This window comes from Cutaneotrichosporon oleaginosum (assembly GCF_008065305.1).
Source record: "Cutaneotrichosporon oleaginosum strain ATCC 20508 chromosome Unknown ATCC20508_contig04, whole genome shotgun sequence".
NCBI lineage: Eukaryota > Fungi > Basidiomycota > Tremellomycetes > Trichosporonales > Trichosporonaceae > Cutaneotrichosporon > Cutaneotrichosporon oleaginosum.
Window position 1 is genome coordinate 100,395 of NW_027072173.1, and position 14,461 is coordinate 114,855.

The 14,461-nt window shown below is 61.7% G+C and overlaps 5 protein-coding genes across 5 annotated transcripts; 3 read left to right on the top strand and 2 right to left on the bottom strand.

Annotated features, from left to right (window-relative positions):
• Window positions 1–732: 732 nt before the first annotated feature.
• Window positions 733–3,315, top strand: COLE_04493 (uncharacterized protein; the record flags this gene model as incomplete). The annotated part of the gene is made up of 3 exons (XM_018419876.2): window positions 733–775; window positions 849–1,365; window positions 1,398–3,315. 3 exons carry the CDS (start codon window positions 733–735, stop codon window positions 3,313–3,315), a joined length of 2,478 nt encoding a protein of 825 aa, XP_018275199.1.
• A 512-nt stretch (window positions 3,316–3,827) lies between these two features.
• COLE_04494 (uncharacterized protein) lies at window positions 3,828–6,474 on the bottom strand (the record flags this gene model as incomplete). Its single annotated transcript, XM_018421035.2, has 8 exons — window positions 3,828–3,881; window positions 3,916–4,314; window positions 4,350–5,015; window positions 5,049–5,900; window positions 5,935–6,176; window positions 6,216–6,351; window positions 6,386–6,400; window positions 6,436–6,474. 8 exons carry the CDS (start codon window positions 6,472–6,474, stop codon window positions 3,828–3,830), a joined length of 2,403 nt encoding a protein of 800 aa, XP_018275198.1.
• Window positions 6,475–6,738: 264 nt separating this feature from the next.
• COLE_04495 (uncharacterized protein) lies at window positions 6,739–8,871 on the top strand (the record flags this gene model as incomplete). The annotated part of the gene is made up of 1 exon (XM_018419874.2): window positions 6,739–8,871. The coding sequence occupies one exon, from the start codon at window positions 6,739–6,741 to the stop codon at window positions 8,869–8,871; it is 2,133 nt and encodes a 710-aa protein (XP_018275197.1).
• A 130-nt stretch (window positions 8,872–9,001) lies between these two features.
• Window positions 9,002–10,138, bottom strand: COLE_04496 (uncharacterized protein; the record flags this gene model as incomplete). The annotated part of the gene is made up of 1 exon (XM_018424570.2): window positions 9,002–10,138. One exon carries the CDS (start codon window positions 10,136–10,138, stop codon window positions 9,002–9,004), a length of 1,137 nt encoding a protein of 378 aa, XP_018275196.1.
• A 383-nt stretch (window positions 10,139–10,521) lies between these two features.
• Window positions 10,522–14,455, top strand: COLE_04497 (uncharacterized protein; the record flags this gene model as incomplete). Its single annotated transcript, XM_018427045.2, has 3 exons — window positions 10,522–10,792; window positions 10,828–11,799; window positions 11,841–14,455. 3 exons carry the CDS (start codon window positions 10,522–10,524, stop codon window positions 14,453–14,455), a joined length of 3,858 nt encoding a protein of 1,285 aa, XP_018275195.1.
• Window positions 14,456–14,461: the final 6 nt, after the last annotated feature.

Consider the following 14,461-nt stretch of genomic DNA (forward strand, 5'->3'; position numbering starts at 1 on the left):
GGTGCTGACGCCACACCTTAGCCTCGACCCTCGCCACCCCGTTCCACTACCCCTTCTTGCCCTGCAACCGCTCGCATTCATTCTCGGTCTCGTTCGCGAACCCCTACGTCGGCGGCGGCTCAACTCTTGACCTCGCTCTAGAACTTGGGACATTTCCTGCCCTGTATCCTGTCACCTGCGAAACGTTGCACCCCCTCCCCAGTGTACTCGCCCCCGTCGCCCCCCCCAGCGCACACCACCATCTACCGTCATATTCATCAACTTCGTTTGTCGGTCGGTCAAGCGTTTTGGAAACTACGCTATTCCTTGACGACCCTCCATCACGTAAAGCCGCCCGCCCCGCAATACGGGCAGCCCTGGAGCCACGGCACCGCCCGGCACGCACCACGGGACGTTCGAGGCCACTGCGCTGCTCGTTCTGGTTTCGAGCGCATCCTCTCGCAGCACCATCACTCACTCCAACTATCCTACACATTTCTACACGGCACAGACCACGCGCCCAACGCCACCGGACTAGAAAGTCGACAATCCCGCCTCATTCGGCCAACCTCTAGATTTCCCAGACGGGCCGTGTCTCGCGTGAGACTATATTCTGACACCTCCCAAACTACTGGATCTTGAGATCTGGCAAACACTGGCCTCGGCGCTGTGCACGGTCACGGCCACATCTGAATCGCCCGCACACGGCACACGCCTGGTCCACACGACCGCCCGGCGCGAGTCGCACACACGATGCGGAGAAGAGCCGACAGTCCCCTGGGGCCTGTGACCCACGGTGGGTGTGACTGCCGCCGCAGCCGTTCCTCGGCACGGCGGCATGCCTGTTTCCGGTCGCGCGCTAACTTCAGAACACCAGCCCGCCAAGCGAATGCGACGCGAATCTGGCGGCGGTTCACAATCGCCCCCTCGGTCCGCGAACTCGTACCGCGGCCCAGAGGACACCTCCCCTCGAGTAATCCGTACGGCCTCGCCCCAGCGGCCCACCCTTCCACCCCTCCACCAACCACCTCACATGCAGGCTGGTCCTCCGTCGAGTGGCGAGCGCCGCGATGTACCATTTCAAAGCTTTGGACAGGCAGGGCGTGCGGCGGGTCAGTCTCAGCCGCCATATGGTCACCACCCCAGCCAGAGCTGGCATGGGCACCGGTCTCGGCACTCGATCGACACGCCGCACATCAACTTGAAGAGCCCGTCGCCGCCGGCGGCGACGAGCCCAGAACGCCAGCGTCAAGCCGCTGAGGCGCGGTCCACGAGTGCGCAGCCGCCCAACGCGACTGGAACGCCGACAGACGTCGTGTTCACTCGGGACGTAACGAACCGGCAGCCCCGCTCCATGATGGCGTGCATGCGCTGCCGCAGGCAAAAGTGAGTAGTCATCCTACTCAAGCTGACGTCAGAATGAAGTGTGACGGACCTGGGAAGGAGCCATGTCGAGGCTGCAGACAAGCCGGCGTAACGTGCATCTTTGAGAGTCGCACCCGGCCAAAGTCGATCTCCACAATGCCGAGCCGCGCCTCGCCGTTCTTCGGCGGCTCGATGCCGCCTGGGAGAGGTGGGACACCTGGTGGTGGACCTGGGTTCTACCCTCCCTCTGCCCAACCCGCGGCGCCGATCACCTCCCGGCCGACGATGGTGCCAGACTACGCGATGCGACCGCCTCACCCTGGTGGCCCTGGGCGCGAACCGATGCCCCCACCCCAGCCACACCCCAACTATCCGCCTCCATTGCGGCAGCACACGCCTCCTGGCCCCGGAGGTCCTGGGGGCCCAGGTGGCCCAGGAGGCCCGCCGCCGCCTCAATACTACACCGGCCCACCACCAGGTGCGCCGGGATATGGCCCGCCCCCTACCGCACCTGGGCCGCCGCCCGTCGTTGTCGCGCAGCAACCTTTGGACCCACGGATGGACAGCCGATTGCGTGGGCTGGAGACGGCGTTCCGCAGCGTCGCAAACCTCCCGGCCGCTGTGGCAGGTATTCAGCAGACGCTCAACTCTCTGCTGCGAACACAAGACGCGCTGGCGTCCCAGCTGGCTGGCGGCGCGGCGCCGACTCTTGCTCCGCACAGGGCCATCGCTGAGGTCCCGGACCACGTCTGGGAGAGCTACCGCGTCGGCGCGTGGCCTCTCACCCCATGGCTTCCAGGCATCTCCCCGCTCCCCGGCCTGCCAGCTCACGTCTTGCAGTGTTTGGGGCGGCGAGCGGCGGCGGAGCGCACCGAGACTAGTCGGCAAGAGGGCGATGCGGCGGCCGATACTGTCGTGGCTGAAATCAGTCGCCTCCTCGGTGCACGAATTCAGTGGACCCGTGACGAGGTCCTCTCTCTCGGCGTGTACGCGACGTGGACGGCGGACAGCGCACTCGGCTGCCTCGCCGTTGGGCTCGCGCGCGACCTCCAGCTCGATCGACCTCACACACTGAAGCGGAGCCACGACGAGTGGCGCGAGTGGATATATGTTGTCCTCACGGACCACATGGTGCACCTCCCGAACTTCGACGTGCCAATGATGCACGACCCGCTGGCGCCTCACTGGCGCGAGCTCGTCGCTGATTCGCGCCCCTCCGACCCATCCACGCTCGACCGGGACTCGAAACTGCTCGCGTGGCTCGAGTACTCCGAGCTCCTAATCGAAGTCCAAGCAGCGCAGCGCAGCAACGACCCACCCAGTCCTAAGAGGGAGAGTACGGAGCGCGAGGAGCCCGTCCCGGAAGATACCCAGCGGCAGCGCGCACGCGACATATGGCGCCGCTTCGCGCCGCGCTGGGACGCATGGGCCGGTTCTGCGGCGGCACGGCATGATCCCGTCCTCTCCCTCCATCTCAACTACGCGATCTTGTATACCGCCAGTCCCGTATGGGCTGCCAGTGAGCGGGTATGGGCCGCTGTGGCCCAGAGCCACGAGGGATACGCGCAGCTTGAGCGCGCCCGTGATGCAGCATTCGCTGTGCTCCAGACCCTAGGCAGCCCCGAGATCGGGCGTACCGTCGCGTACAGCTTCCCCGTGCTGCGGTCCATGTTCGGGCTCGCGATAGCCCACCTCGTCGGCCTCGTCACCAAGCTCGCGCACACGCCCATCATCTCCCTCCCACACGTGCAAGGCCAGCTGCGCGCCGTGCTGGATCTCCTGGCCGACGCGGCGCCGCTCGACGGTGCGCCCGCTCCCCCATCCCCGTCCTCGCCTGCGGAGGATGCGCCGGCCCTCCCGCCCTCCTTGCTCCGCGACATGGTTGAGACGGGCCAGGTGGCGGCCATCGGGAAGCGAGACATCGTCGGCGCTGAGCCCGGGCGCGACCTGTGGCGACGCATTCTCGGTTAACTGTTACGGACATTTTGCTTTACGATCAGCGGGGGAACAGATCCTGCACGATTGGATATGACTGTCATGCCACTCTTGGTGTCACTTGCTTGCTTGCCTTCTTCTTCTGCGTCTGCGTTCCGTTCATGTTTCAGTTGTGCTGGGGCGGGAACGCTGCTGTCATGATTGCCTCCTGACGTAAAGCGCCTCGCGACACATCCCATCGTCTCATCGACGAACCCGAGACCGCAGGGGCCGGGAGGGGAGCCGGAAGGCAGGGGCTGACCGACGTCAGCAGCGTGTTCCGGTGCCTCCATCTCGGCATCGCGACTGCAAAGGGCCAAGCGCCGGAAACTGCCACAGGAGGCTGGCACAGTTTCGAATCCGTCTCACCGGCATGGGATGCCGGGGTTTCAGGTGCAATCGAAACGGCGGCGGTTGCCACCACCCGGGAGAACGCCGAGCGTATCGACAAGCAACAGGACAAGCTCACAAGCTGACAAGAATCTGGTAACCTAGTGCATATACTACGGTTATGCCAGGTATCGGTACACACCGATGTCGCTCGTGCGCTCGAGGTACTCGCGCTGCTGTCAGCATGATGCCAAATAGCAAGCTTACGTCAATCAGCCCCTCGATGCGCTTCTTGATAAGCCCCGTGCTCGGCTGGAACCGCGTGCTGAGCTGCAGCGCTACCTCGCTAACGAGGTCGTTGTGACCCATCGTTTTGCGGCTCTTCATGATGCGTACAATACACGCTTCAACTTGGTGCTTGCGCTCCTCGTCAACCATCTCCTGCGTTTCCTCGCGCTCCTTGGGCGTTTCCACCTTGCTGGCAATCTGCATGATCTTGATGCGCGCCAGCGGACTGGTGAACCCGTCATTGAAGGCGAAGGTGTCGCTCAGGTTTACCTCTCGCCCTTTAGGCGTCTTTGTCAGCACACGGTACTTGCCGCATGCAAGCGACTGCAGCGTGCGCTGCAGATCCGAGTCTGCCAAATCCGTTGCTGCTTTAATTTCCTGTCGTTAGTCGAGATCGGACGAGGCAAACTCGCCTCATAGGACAGGTTCTCGCCCTCCTTGACCTCCTCGAATAGAAGAAGCACGACTAGCGCTTGCGTTGACACATTCAGGTCGTGCGGTCGTGCTTTGAAACGAACTCTGACGTCTGCCGTCCCGAGGTTCGCCTGCCAGGTGAGCCGACGCCCCGAATGCCGGCTGTCATAATAGCGTTGATATAGCTGCGTTGCCGCGCCCAGGGGCTCCCCGAATCTGCACGTGTTTGTCGTCACGATCTGCTGTGGCCAGTACGAGGCCGTGAGGACCTTCACGCTCATGTCAAAGGGCGCGGCGCCATGTCGGCCTTGATATGCCTGGAAGCTCTTTGCGCTGTCCGCACTCAGGCGCATGTCGTTGAACATACCCTCGAGCTTCTGTACAAACTGGAAACCCATTTCAATCTTGAGTTTGGCAACCATCCCTCGTTCCGCATCGTCGCTGGCGCTCCGCCCGTACAGTAGTCGCCGAGCCAAGTGAACCTTGTAGTAGCGCTCGAATTTGTCCTTATCTGAAAGAAAGCGGAACAGAATGAGCGTCTTCTCAAGGGCCAGTTCAATTTCCTCCTCGCTCTTGACCTTAGCACCCTTCTTCAAATGCTCGTCGATGAAAAGCGACAGGAACTCAGGTGAGCGTTGGTTGGCATTGATGAACGACTGGAATGCCTGCGAGTCAGCTACCACTGCTAGTTTACTCACCTCGTTGATGGACGCCTGCACCTGCTTATCGCCCCCAAACGCTTGATCCAAGATGCGGTCAAACTTGTCCTTCAAGTCGAGAACATCCTGCACCCATCGAAGCGCCTGTGCCAGAGCCGTAGCGCCTGCGCTTGGCCCTTTCGCCTTGCCCTTGCCTTTGGGGTCAACTTTCTCCTCTTCTTCGTCCTGCGGTGCTGATGCGGCTGCCAGAGCGCTATCGTTGATCGCCTTCCCGCGCGCCTCGACACTATCACGCAGTGCGAGGCGCAGGGCATCCTTGCCAACGTCATTTGGCACGCGGAGGAAGAGGGTGTACAATCGCCGGAGGTCATCCCTCCGGTCGCCGTCCAGCATAGCCACGAGACCCGTCCCGGGCATGCGCATAATCGCATGCAGGTGTGGTGTGAGAAGTTGGTCGACGACCAGCAATTGCAGCGGCCCGCTGGTATTGGACCAAAGATAGTGCGCAGTGCGGTCATTTTCCTCCGACAAACGTCGCTCGACGTTTCGAAGGTACGCCGATGAATCGGCCTTGACAAGCTGCGCAATCGCTTCTTGCCGGTAGAACTCAGCGGAGCGGCGTAAGAACTCGGGCTCGAAGTCGGTCGAATACACTGATCGTCCGCCTAAGCGCTCAGAGTTCTCCAAACGGAGGAGGAAATCCACGCAGTCGGCGACACTAGAGCGTTGGATTGTGAGGCCATCACGCTCGAGCTGCACCTGGCCCAGCAGGGTTCCCATCAAATGCGTATGGATAGGATGAGTGGGGGAGCGGACGATGTGGGAGAGGAACAGCTGCAAGCCGGCGTCGTACACGGCCGGCAAACCCTGCTGTCGTGTGTAGTCCTTGTCCTGGGAGTCAACGGTGCGGATGGGCGTCACTCACCATATACCTCAAGATATCCTTCAGCTTGCGCATGCTGCCGGTGTGGTCGTCCCAGACGCCCTTGACGGCTCGCAAGAAGCGGTCGCCCTCCACTGCGCGCTCGACCGCTTCGGCGCCTCCACCTGGCGCAGAGGCCTGCGTTCCACTTGCGCGGGGGAAGGCGGGAACGATGCGCTCTTCTGCCAACTTGTCCAAGTGTTCCGCGACGATCCCCTTCACGCCGTTATAAAGCTGATCGCCATCTGATCGTCAGCCATCTGTCCTAGCGGTGGATGACCTACGCTTGTACAACACCATGTTGTAGGCATATCGGTAATGCTCTTCGAACGAGAGTTTAGACGCATTATGGTTCTGGATCTCACGGATCGCATGCGACAGCTTGTTCCAGATCTCTTTAATGCTCGTGTCGGGACCCAACTGCGGTCAGTCTCCGCAAGTGTAGTCAGCGAACCTTGGGTGGAGGGCGCTGCGACGGTTAGCGAGCGCGCGGCGGGAACCTACAATCTTGGGCTTGGGCCGCCGGGCCGAACCCGTTGACATTGTGCGGGCCTGCAGCTTGAAGAGGTTGCGATGGGGGAGGGAGTGGTGAAGTGAAGAGGGTGGATTGACAAACATCAGACACGCAACCTCCCATCACCTTGCTGCTCGGTGGCGCAGGCGACGGAATAGGATCTGCCATTACAAAACCGCCCTTATAGCCACGTGGCAATTGTAAGTGCAGAGGTGCACTCGACACTCATTCACCACTCAAGATACGCAGCGATCCGCTCGACTTTTTCCACCTCGACTGTCAACATCACGCCAATGGCCACCTCGGCCAACGCCCTGTACGTACTTCGGCTCGTTCTGGGCGGGGTACGACGGCGTCCCTTCGTACCCGCCAGTACTCGCGCGTTCTCCGACTCCTCATACGCACCAAGTTACGCCAACCCGCCATCCTTTCTCGAGGCCGATGAAGGCGAGTACGCCGAGGCAGCTGAGTTCTTGCCCGACCGTGAAGCAACCGACGTCTCACCGGTTCCTTGGCCGACGGTATTTGAACACGGCCAGAGGCGGCCTCACCGCCCTCAGCCGTGCGACATCGTTGCGCGCCTAGTCGCTAGCGAGAAGCTAAAGGCGGCCCGCAAGGTCGTCGAAGAGTTAAAGGCCCTCCACACCCCGGTGCAACATCGCAAGGTCTACCGGGAGCCCGCGCTCGCGTCTCTGCAACCCACTGAAGAGGGACGGCGCAACTTCATGTTCTGGATGGAGTTGTTTCCGGCGCGCGGCGCGACGCCGAACTACCGTAACCTCCGACGCGAGTGGGAGTGGGTGGCACATCGCATTCTAGCCGAAAATATCGATGACCCGGCATTTCTCATTGAGGTATTAGAGCTGGCCGGGCGCAAGGGTCTGCTAAACGTCATCTTTCCAGTCTTCGTTGTGCCGCTCGCGGCGATTCTCCCGCCTCATGAGAGTGAGGCCGTGGTCGCTCGGGCGATTGCGGCTTACCGTGCCACTTGTCGCCCCAAGTCCGCCTCGAAGCTGGGGCGCGGCCTCGCTTCTCTCACCGACGTCCAGGTGGAGCTATGGTGGAACAAGTATCTCCGCGCACTCGCCATCGTTGAGCATAGCGAGGCAGCGCTGGCGCTCCTGCATTCTCCACCGCCCGGCGTGCGCTTTCAAGCGTGGGCGCGTTCAATGGTACTTGGCGAGGACATGAGCAAGAAGCGACGTGCAGACGTCGCCAAGGCAAAACAAGCATCTCGACGTGATAGCCCGCTGTTACAGCTCATCGACAGCCCACCACCTGATGGCGACCGGCGCATCCTGGCGAAGTATCTCCAGCGCGTGCTTGATCGGACGCAACACGACCTTCCGCACGTTGGTATGCTGGCCGATACGCAGCGCTTGCTTCTCATGTACCGCCCAGAGCTACTCCCTACTCTCGAACGCTGGTTCACCGAGCCTGCCAGGGAGAGTCTCGTCAGCGACAGCACCACTGTACGCCAACAGTGGTGGGCGCATGCTGAAGTGCTTCGTCACGGGCGTGCAGGAGACCACGCCGAGGCGGTGCGTGCCTTCCGTCGCCACTTCCTGTGGGTTGGTCTTCCGCCTACTACCGTGGGTGCTGCGGAGCTGGGCTTGCGGCCTCGTCGCATCCCTAACAAGCGTATCATCTGCTCCGTTCTACCATCGATTCTGGCGCTCCTCAGCCCAGCTGAGCGCGAGGCGTACCGCAAGGCGTTTTACGCGTCGTCGCGATCGCTTGCCCCGATCTTCTGGCCCAATCGCTTCACACATCTCGCTTTCGTGCGCGCCGAGGCGCATGCGGGCGGGCCATCTGCTGCCACGGAGGTGGTGCAGAATATCGTGGCGGTGGGACAGAACCCTGGATTGCCGGCGTGGACTGCGCTTCTTCTGAGCCTCATGGGGCGGGGAGACGTCGAGGCGGCCCTCCGCCTGCTAGACTCGATGGAGCGCCGCGCGCCGCTCACCGAAAAACGCCGCATGCCGCCTCCGACTGGTCGGACATACGCAGGCCTCGTGCGGATCGCGGCCAAGCACGGCCGGATTAGTGTCGCCGCGGATCTGCTGCGTCGGTATCGAAAGCATGGGGAGGTGGGCGGCGAGCTTGGCAGCTTAGAAGCATTCTTCGCCGACGTCAAACGCCGTGGCAGGACACCTGAGGAGATAGCGGAGGCCGAGCGCAGCCAGGCAGCCGTCAAACGAGAGCTTGACCGGCTGGATGGCGACGACCTCAAGCCCCGAATCCGGATGCTGTTTGAGCGACAACGGCACATGGAGAGCGGCGAGAAGCAAGACACAGAGGCAGGAAAGGGAGTCGACGTCGATGAGGGAAGAGCTGGAGGTCGCGAGAGGGGGCAGCGGGACACAGGACCGGAGCAGAACGCCGCAGGAGAGCATGGAGATGAGAAGAAGAGCGCATTCGCATAGCCATTCATATCATTACTGCATCGATACATGTGACGCATTTTGCCAGATCATATGTCATTCACTGTCATGCTAAGATGCACTTCCCTCCCTCCCGCGCTTCGGCCGTGCTGAATGGTGCATGCTATGTCTACTACTGCGGAATCTGCTCCTGCCCAAGCCCCTCAAGCTCCTTGAGGATGCCGTCAAGCGCCTCCTGGCGGATGGCCTCCTGGCGCTGCTGCCGCGCGTTGAGAGGGTAGCCGTACTTGAGCTCCTTGGGGGGAAGACCGTACTCTGGTACAGGCTCCCCGCGGGCCTGCTGATACGCCTCAGCGATGTACTCAGCCTCGTCCTCGGACCACTGCGCGCGAACGAGCGACGCAGCCACCACGTCCTTGTCAGACAACTTGTGCTCGGACAAGTACTGGCGGAGGGTGAAATTGTCGCGGGTGACCGGGTGGAGGACGTCGCCCTGCTTGACAAGGAGGAAGACGAAGCGGTGTTTGCCCGACCCCTTGGCGGGCGCAATAGGCTCGTACGCGAGCAGCTCGGTGCCGGGAGCAGCCATCAGGTCGGTTGCGCCGGAGAGGACGGAGAGTGTGATGTCAGTCTTGGCGTAGTGCACGCGCTGGGTGAACGTGTGGTTCTCGTGATCCGGGGAGTCGGGGTCAACGACGAGCAAAGTGTACTTCGCCTCGGGGTTGGGGTGGGCAGCCGATGGCGTCGTGGGGTGATCGAAGAGCTGGACGTGGACGCGCGGTGCCTCCTTGAGGCTGGATGGGGGGAGGATATTGCCAGCCTCGATAGCTTCGCCAGATCCAGCGGAGACGGTCATGTCCGCTGTGGGGAGGATGTCGGGAAGCATGTCGGGAACAACGCCAAGCTGGAAGAGGCGCTGCATAAGCAGATCCAGCCCGCCGTCGCGCCGCCACGCACGCTGTGCCAGCTCGCGCATGACCGCCCGGTCCATACTTCCGACGCCGGCTGTGGACGCAAACAGCCGCCGCGTCGCTGGGTCGTTGATCTCGGCATTCACGGACAGAACGCGTATCCGCTCAACCTGTTCGGGAGTGGGGTGTTCTCCTGCCTCGGCCTGCGCCTTCTCGAGCTGAGCGCGCACGCGCGCCGCATCCGCCGCAATGTACTCGAGGGCGAGGTCGTACGCTGGCTCCTGGCCACGGGGGAGGGCAGGCTCAAAGGCCATAGTCGACTCGGCGCGCGCAAAGACGCGGAGGGGGCGAGAGGGGCCAGCAAACCTGGACGCCCTGGAGAGAATCCTTGAGGCCATGATGGAGGAGCTGGATGCCGAGGACGTCGAACTCGATGCGATGGATGATGTTGCGTGCGGTCTGATGCGGCGGAAGAAAACGCCCAACTTTTGGAGAGAGGGGCGGAAACGGAAGTATATCCACGCGAGGGAGGCAAAAGTGATGACGCCCGCGAGGCCAATGTCTACTCTACTACTGGACTGGAGCTCTCCACTTGCTGCTTACCCCACGCCACCTCGCCCTCTTCCTCCATCATCCATCACTCTCTTATCAGCCCACGCAGTCCAATCGATACACTCACTTGCATCGTCTTCATCCCCTCCGTCGCTTATCACGCCTAGCTCTTCACCCCCTCCGTTCATCGTCTCCCTTCGCACGCCCCGCCGTCGACTCGCGGACCGTCATGAACCCTCCCCGCGACGGCGACAAGGCACCTTCCCCCGCTCTGAATTTGAAGCGCCCCCCTCCATCTCCGTCCAGCTCGTCCTCCCCCAAGCGCGCTGCCTCCGAGGACCCCCTTTCCCTCTCCGTCGACCACCCCCATCCTTCCGCTCTTCCATCTAGCCCCTTAGCAATGGACATCGACGACACTGAGAGCACGGGGTGGGTCGACCGCACTAGCCAGGTTTCCATCGCCGACGAGCGCTGCAAAGATGTTCAAGGCACTGTGATGGGTACGCGTGTGCGATTACTTCTTTGCTGACGGCAGCGTCGGGATCACCGCCGTTCACTCCCGGATCGACATACTACCTCATCACGAAGAGCTTTTTCCAGGCGCTCACAATATATGCGTGCTCGGGAGAGGGCTCACCCCCGCAGCCCGACTTTGAGAATCTCGCTCAAGGAGCACCGGCAGAGCTCTGGGCGCCAGGACGTGATGGCAAGGCAACGCGTCAGGCCTTCTGGCAGGTCCGCGATGGGCTCGAGGAGGACGTAGACTTCATGTTCACCGGTGTGGATGGTTGGGATTCGCTCACGGCCCTGACGCGCAAGAGCGAACCGGCCTTCCCGCGCGTCTGCATGCCCAGCGGTATCGTAGAGGTGTCTCCGAACATTTACCGTCTGCATGTGGTCACCGAGACACCCTCACTCCCAGTGCCCCCCGCCGCTCCCCCAGCTCCTATCCTCTTCACGCTTCCACGGTCCAGCACAGTTGTGCAGCTCAAGGAGTTCCTGCGCACCGTGCTCTCTGACCGCATGAGCCCCGGGGCTCCCCTCCGCGTGTTCTCTCTCGACTGCGCTGAGAATCCCATCAGCCTCGATGTCGACGTTAAAGATCTTGCCGACCTAGGGGGCAAACTGCTGAATGGCAACACAGACACGATCGAGACTTTGGGCTTTGCCAACAACGACTCTCTTGTCGTCGAGATCGGCAACCCCAGGTTTGCGGTCGAGATTGACATGGCCACGCAGAAGGCTATCAACGTAGGTGGACCAGCTCCGCTGTTCTCTAAGCCCGCGTTTTTCCCTGGGAGGGGAAGCTCCAGCGATTCCTCGTCCAGCTCGACCCACCATCTCTCTCTCGCCAATGCAAAGGGGCCGATGATGACGCGCTCACAAGCTCGGGGCAAGAGTGGCGGCAAGGGACTCGTCGGGCTGAGCAATCTGGGCAACACGTGCTTCCTTGCGTCCGCCACCCAGTGTCTTAGCAACACCCACGTCCTCGTCGACTACTTCCTCAGTGAGACAAAGGCATCCGTGTGGCCACATGCTGACAGTTAGCCGACGTGTACAAGGAGGAGCTAAACCCCGATAACCCGCTTGGCATGAATGGTCACGTTGCCGAGGCTTTCGGCGACACTGTCCAGAACCTCTGGGAGTCGCCATCCTTCTCCTCATATGCGCCAAGGAGGTTGAAGGGCACATGCTCGCGCTTTGCGCCTCAGTTTGCCGGGTACGGACAGCACGATACGCAGGAGTTCCTCGCCTTCCTTCTGGACGGGTTGCACGAGGACTTGAACCGCATCAAGAAGAAGCCCTACATTGAGAAGCCCGACTGGAAAGCCGGCGGCGGTGAGCGCGAGCTGGCCGAGCTCGGCAGAGAGTGCTGGGACGGGTACAAGAAGCGGAACGACTCCGTCATTGTCGACCTCTTCCAGGGTCAGCTCCAGAGCACACTTGTGTGCCCCGACTGCCACAAGGAGAGCATCACCATGGACCCGTTCATGTATCTCACCGTCCCGCTCCCTATTTCGCAAACTCGCACTGTCAAGGTGATCTTCTTCCCGAACAACACCGACAAGGCCCCTCTAAACGTCCACATGCTTCTGCCTGCTAATGCGTCTTTTGCGATGCTCAAGGATAAGCTCGGCCGGCTCACGGGTGCCCAGGCCTCGAACATTGTAGGCTTTGATCTGTTTAAGAACTCCATCTACGCATGGTGGATGGACATCGACCCAATGACGACAATGACCGACAACGACATCGGTGTGTTCCACGAGGTCGGCGCCCCTGTGACCGCCACGGGGAAGGGCGTCGGCACGCTCCCCACTGATGAGTCCGTCACTGTCCCCGTGTACACCTTTGCGCCAGACGATCATCCACGCTCGTCTTACCAGCGCCCCGGCCAGATCCCAGAGCAAGGCAGCCTAGAGCCGTTCTTCATTACCTTGTCCAAGGCTGAGGCTGCCGACCCCAGTGCCGTGCGGGAGGCGATCATGCGCGGCTACTCGCGTCTGGTGAGGCCCGAGAAGGCGAACGACCTTTGGGTCCTCTCGAACGACCCGCACGCCAAGGTGCTCCTGGACGACGAAGAAACCGTAGCCGACACCCGCGTTGACTCTTCTCCCGCCTCGACGCACGAAGCAACTCTCGCTCCGCCTCCAGACATTCCCCGCTCAAGCAGCCCCATGTCGGTCGTAAGCACATCACCGAGCCAGCCTGGTCGGCTTGTCACCCGCGGTGATCTGTTCAAGGTCTTCGTGGCGGACGCCTCGTCTTCTGAAAGCTCATCAACGGGCTTCTTCACCAAAAAGGACCCGGCTGTGAACATGTTCTACCGGGCCTCACCATCGAGGGCGTCAACATCATGGTCGGGACTGGAGAAGAGGGCGCGTGCGAAGCGGCCGTTCTTCAAGCGTGTCTCATCAGGAATCTTCGGGAGCGCTGCCAACTCTGAGGATGAGTCCGAGGACTCGACGGGCTCTCACCCTTGCGTGCGGAAGGGCGAGGGCATCTTCGTGCAGTGGAAGCAAGACGACTTCGACGAATTCTTCGAGAGGGATCGTGAAAGCCTTGCCAAGCAGCTCGAGGTCGTCATTGATCCCGAGATTGCAAAGGACAAGGAGAAGAAGAAGGCAGGGCGGGCGATCACTCTAGACGACTGTTTGGATGAGTTCTCTAAGCAGGAAACTCTGGGGCAGAACGACGAGTGGTACTGTCCTGTGTGCAAGAAGCACGTGCAGGCCACTAAGAAGCTGGATATATACAAGGCGCCCGACATCCTCGTCATCTGCCTGAAGCGCTTCGGCTCGGCGCGCAACTTGCGTGACAAGCTTGACCACCTGGTGCAATATCCGCTCGAAGGTCTCAATCTTGATGAGCGTATTGTGGAGCGGCGGATCACGCAGAGCCTCAAGCTTTCGGACGAGGAAGCCAAGCACTTTGGCATTGAGCACAGTACGGAGCCGTTCATTTACGACCTGTATGCCGTGGACAACCACTTTGGCGGCCTAGGCGGCGGGCACTACACCGCGTTCTGTCAGAACAAGATCGACAAGCACTGGTACAACTATGACGACAGCCGCGTGTCCAAGGCCAGTCCAGATGCGGTGAAGAACAACCGGGCGGCGTACCTCCTCTTCTACAAACGGCGTACGGCTCGGCGTATCGGCGGTATCTCGAGACTGAAGGCCGAGGAGGCGAGCCGCACCGCTACTCCCATGACTTCGATGCCTGGGTCACCGAACATAGCCCCAAGCGTACCCGCGAGCGCAATGGCGAGCAACATGCCCTCGGGGTCGGGCACCCCGAACGAAACGTCACCCGTGGTTAGCGATGACAGCTCGAGCGACTCGGACGACGACCGCGCACTGAGCGGCAGGGCGCCCCGTCAACCCCTCGTGTTGAGCCCTGCGGTCAAGTCAGCGATTGGCTTTGGAAACGTGGCGTGGTCGCGCGGGACTGGCGTTCAGCACAGCTTCGGGCAGGGCCCGCCGACGCCTGATGGGTCTGATGATGGCGATGAGTTCATTGAGGTGGCCGCGCCTGCGCCAAGTGCGCCTAGTACATCGGGCGAGAGCGGACTGGGCGGGACGTACGCCGTCGTGCCATCTCAGGCCAGCGAGAGCGATGCCGAGATGATCTCGATGCCGCGCTCTCCTGAGAGCGCCGCGTGAGGCCGT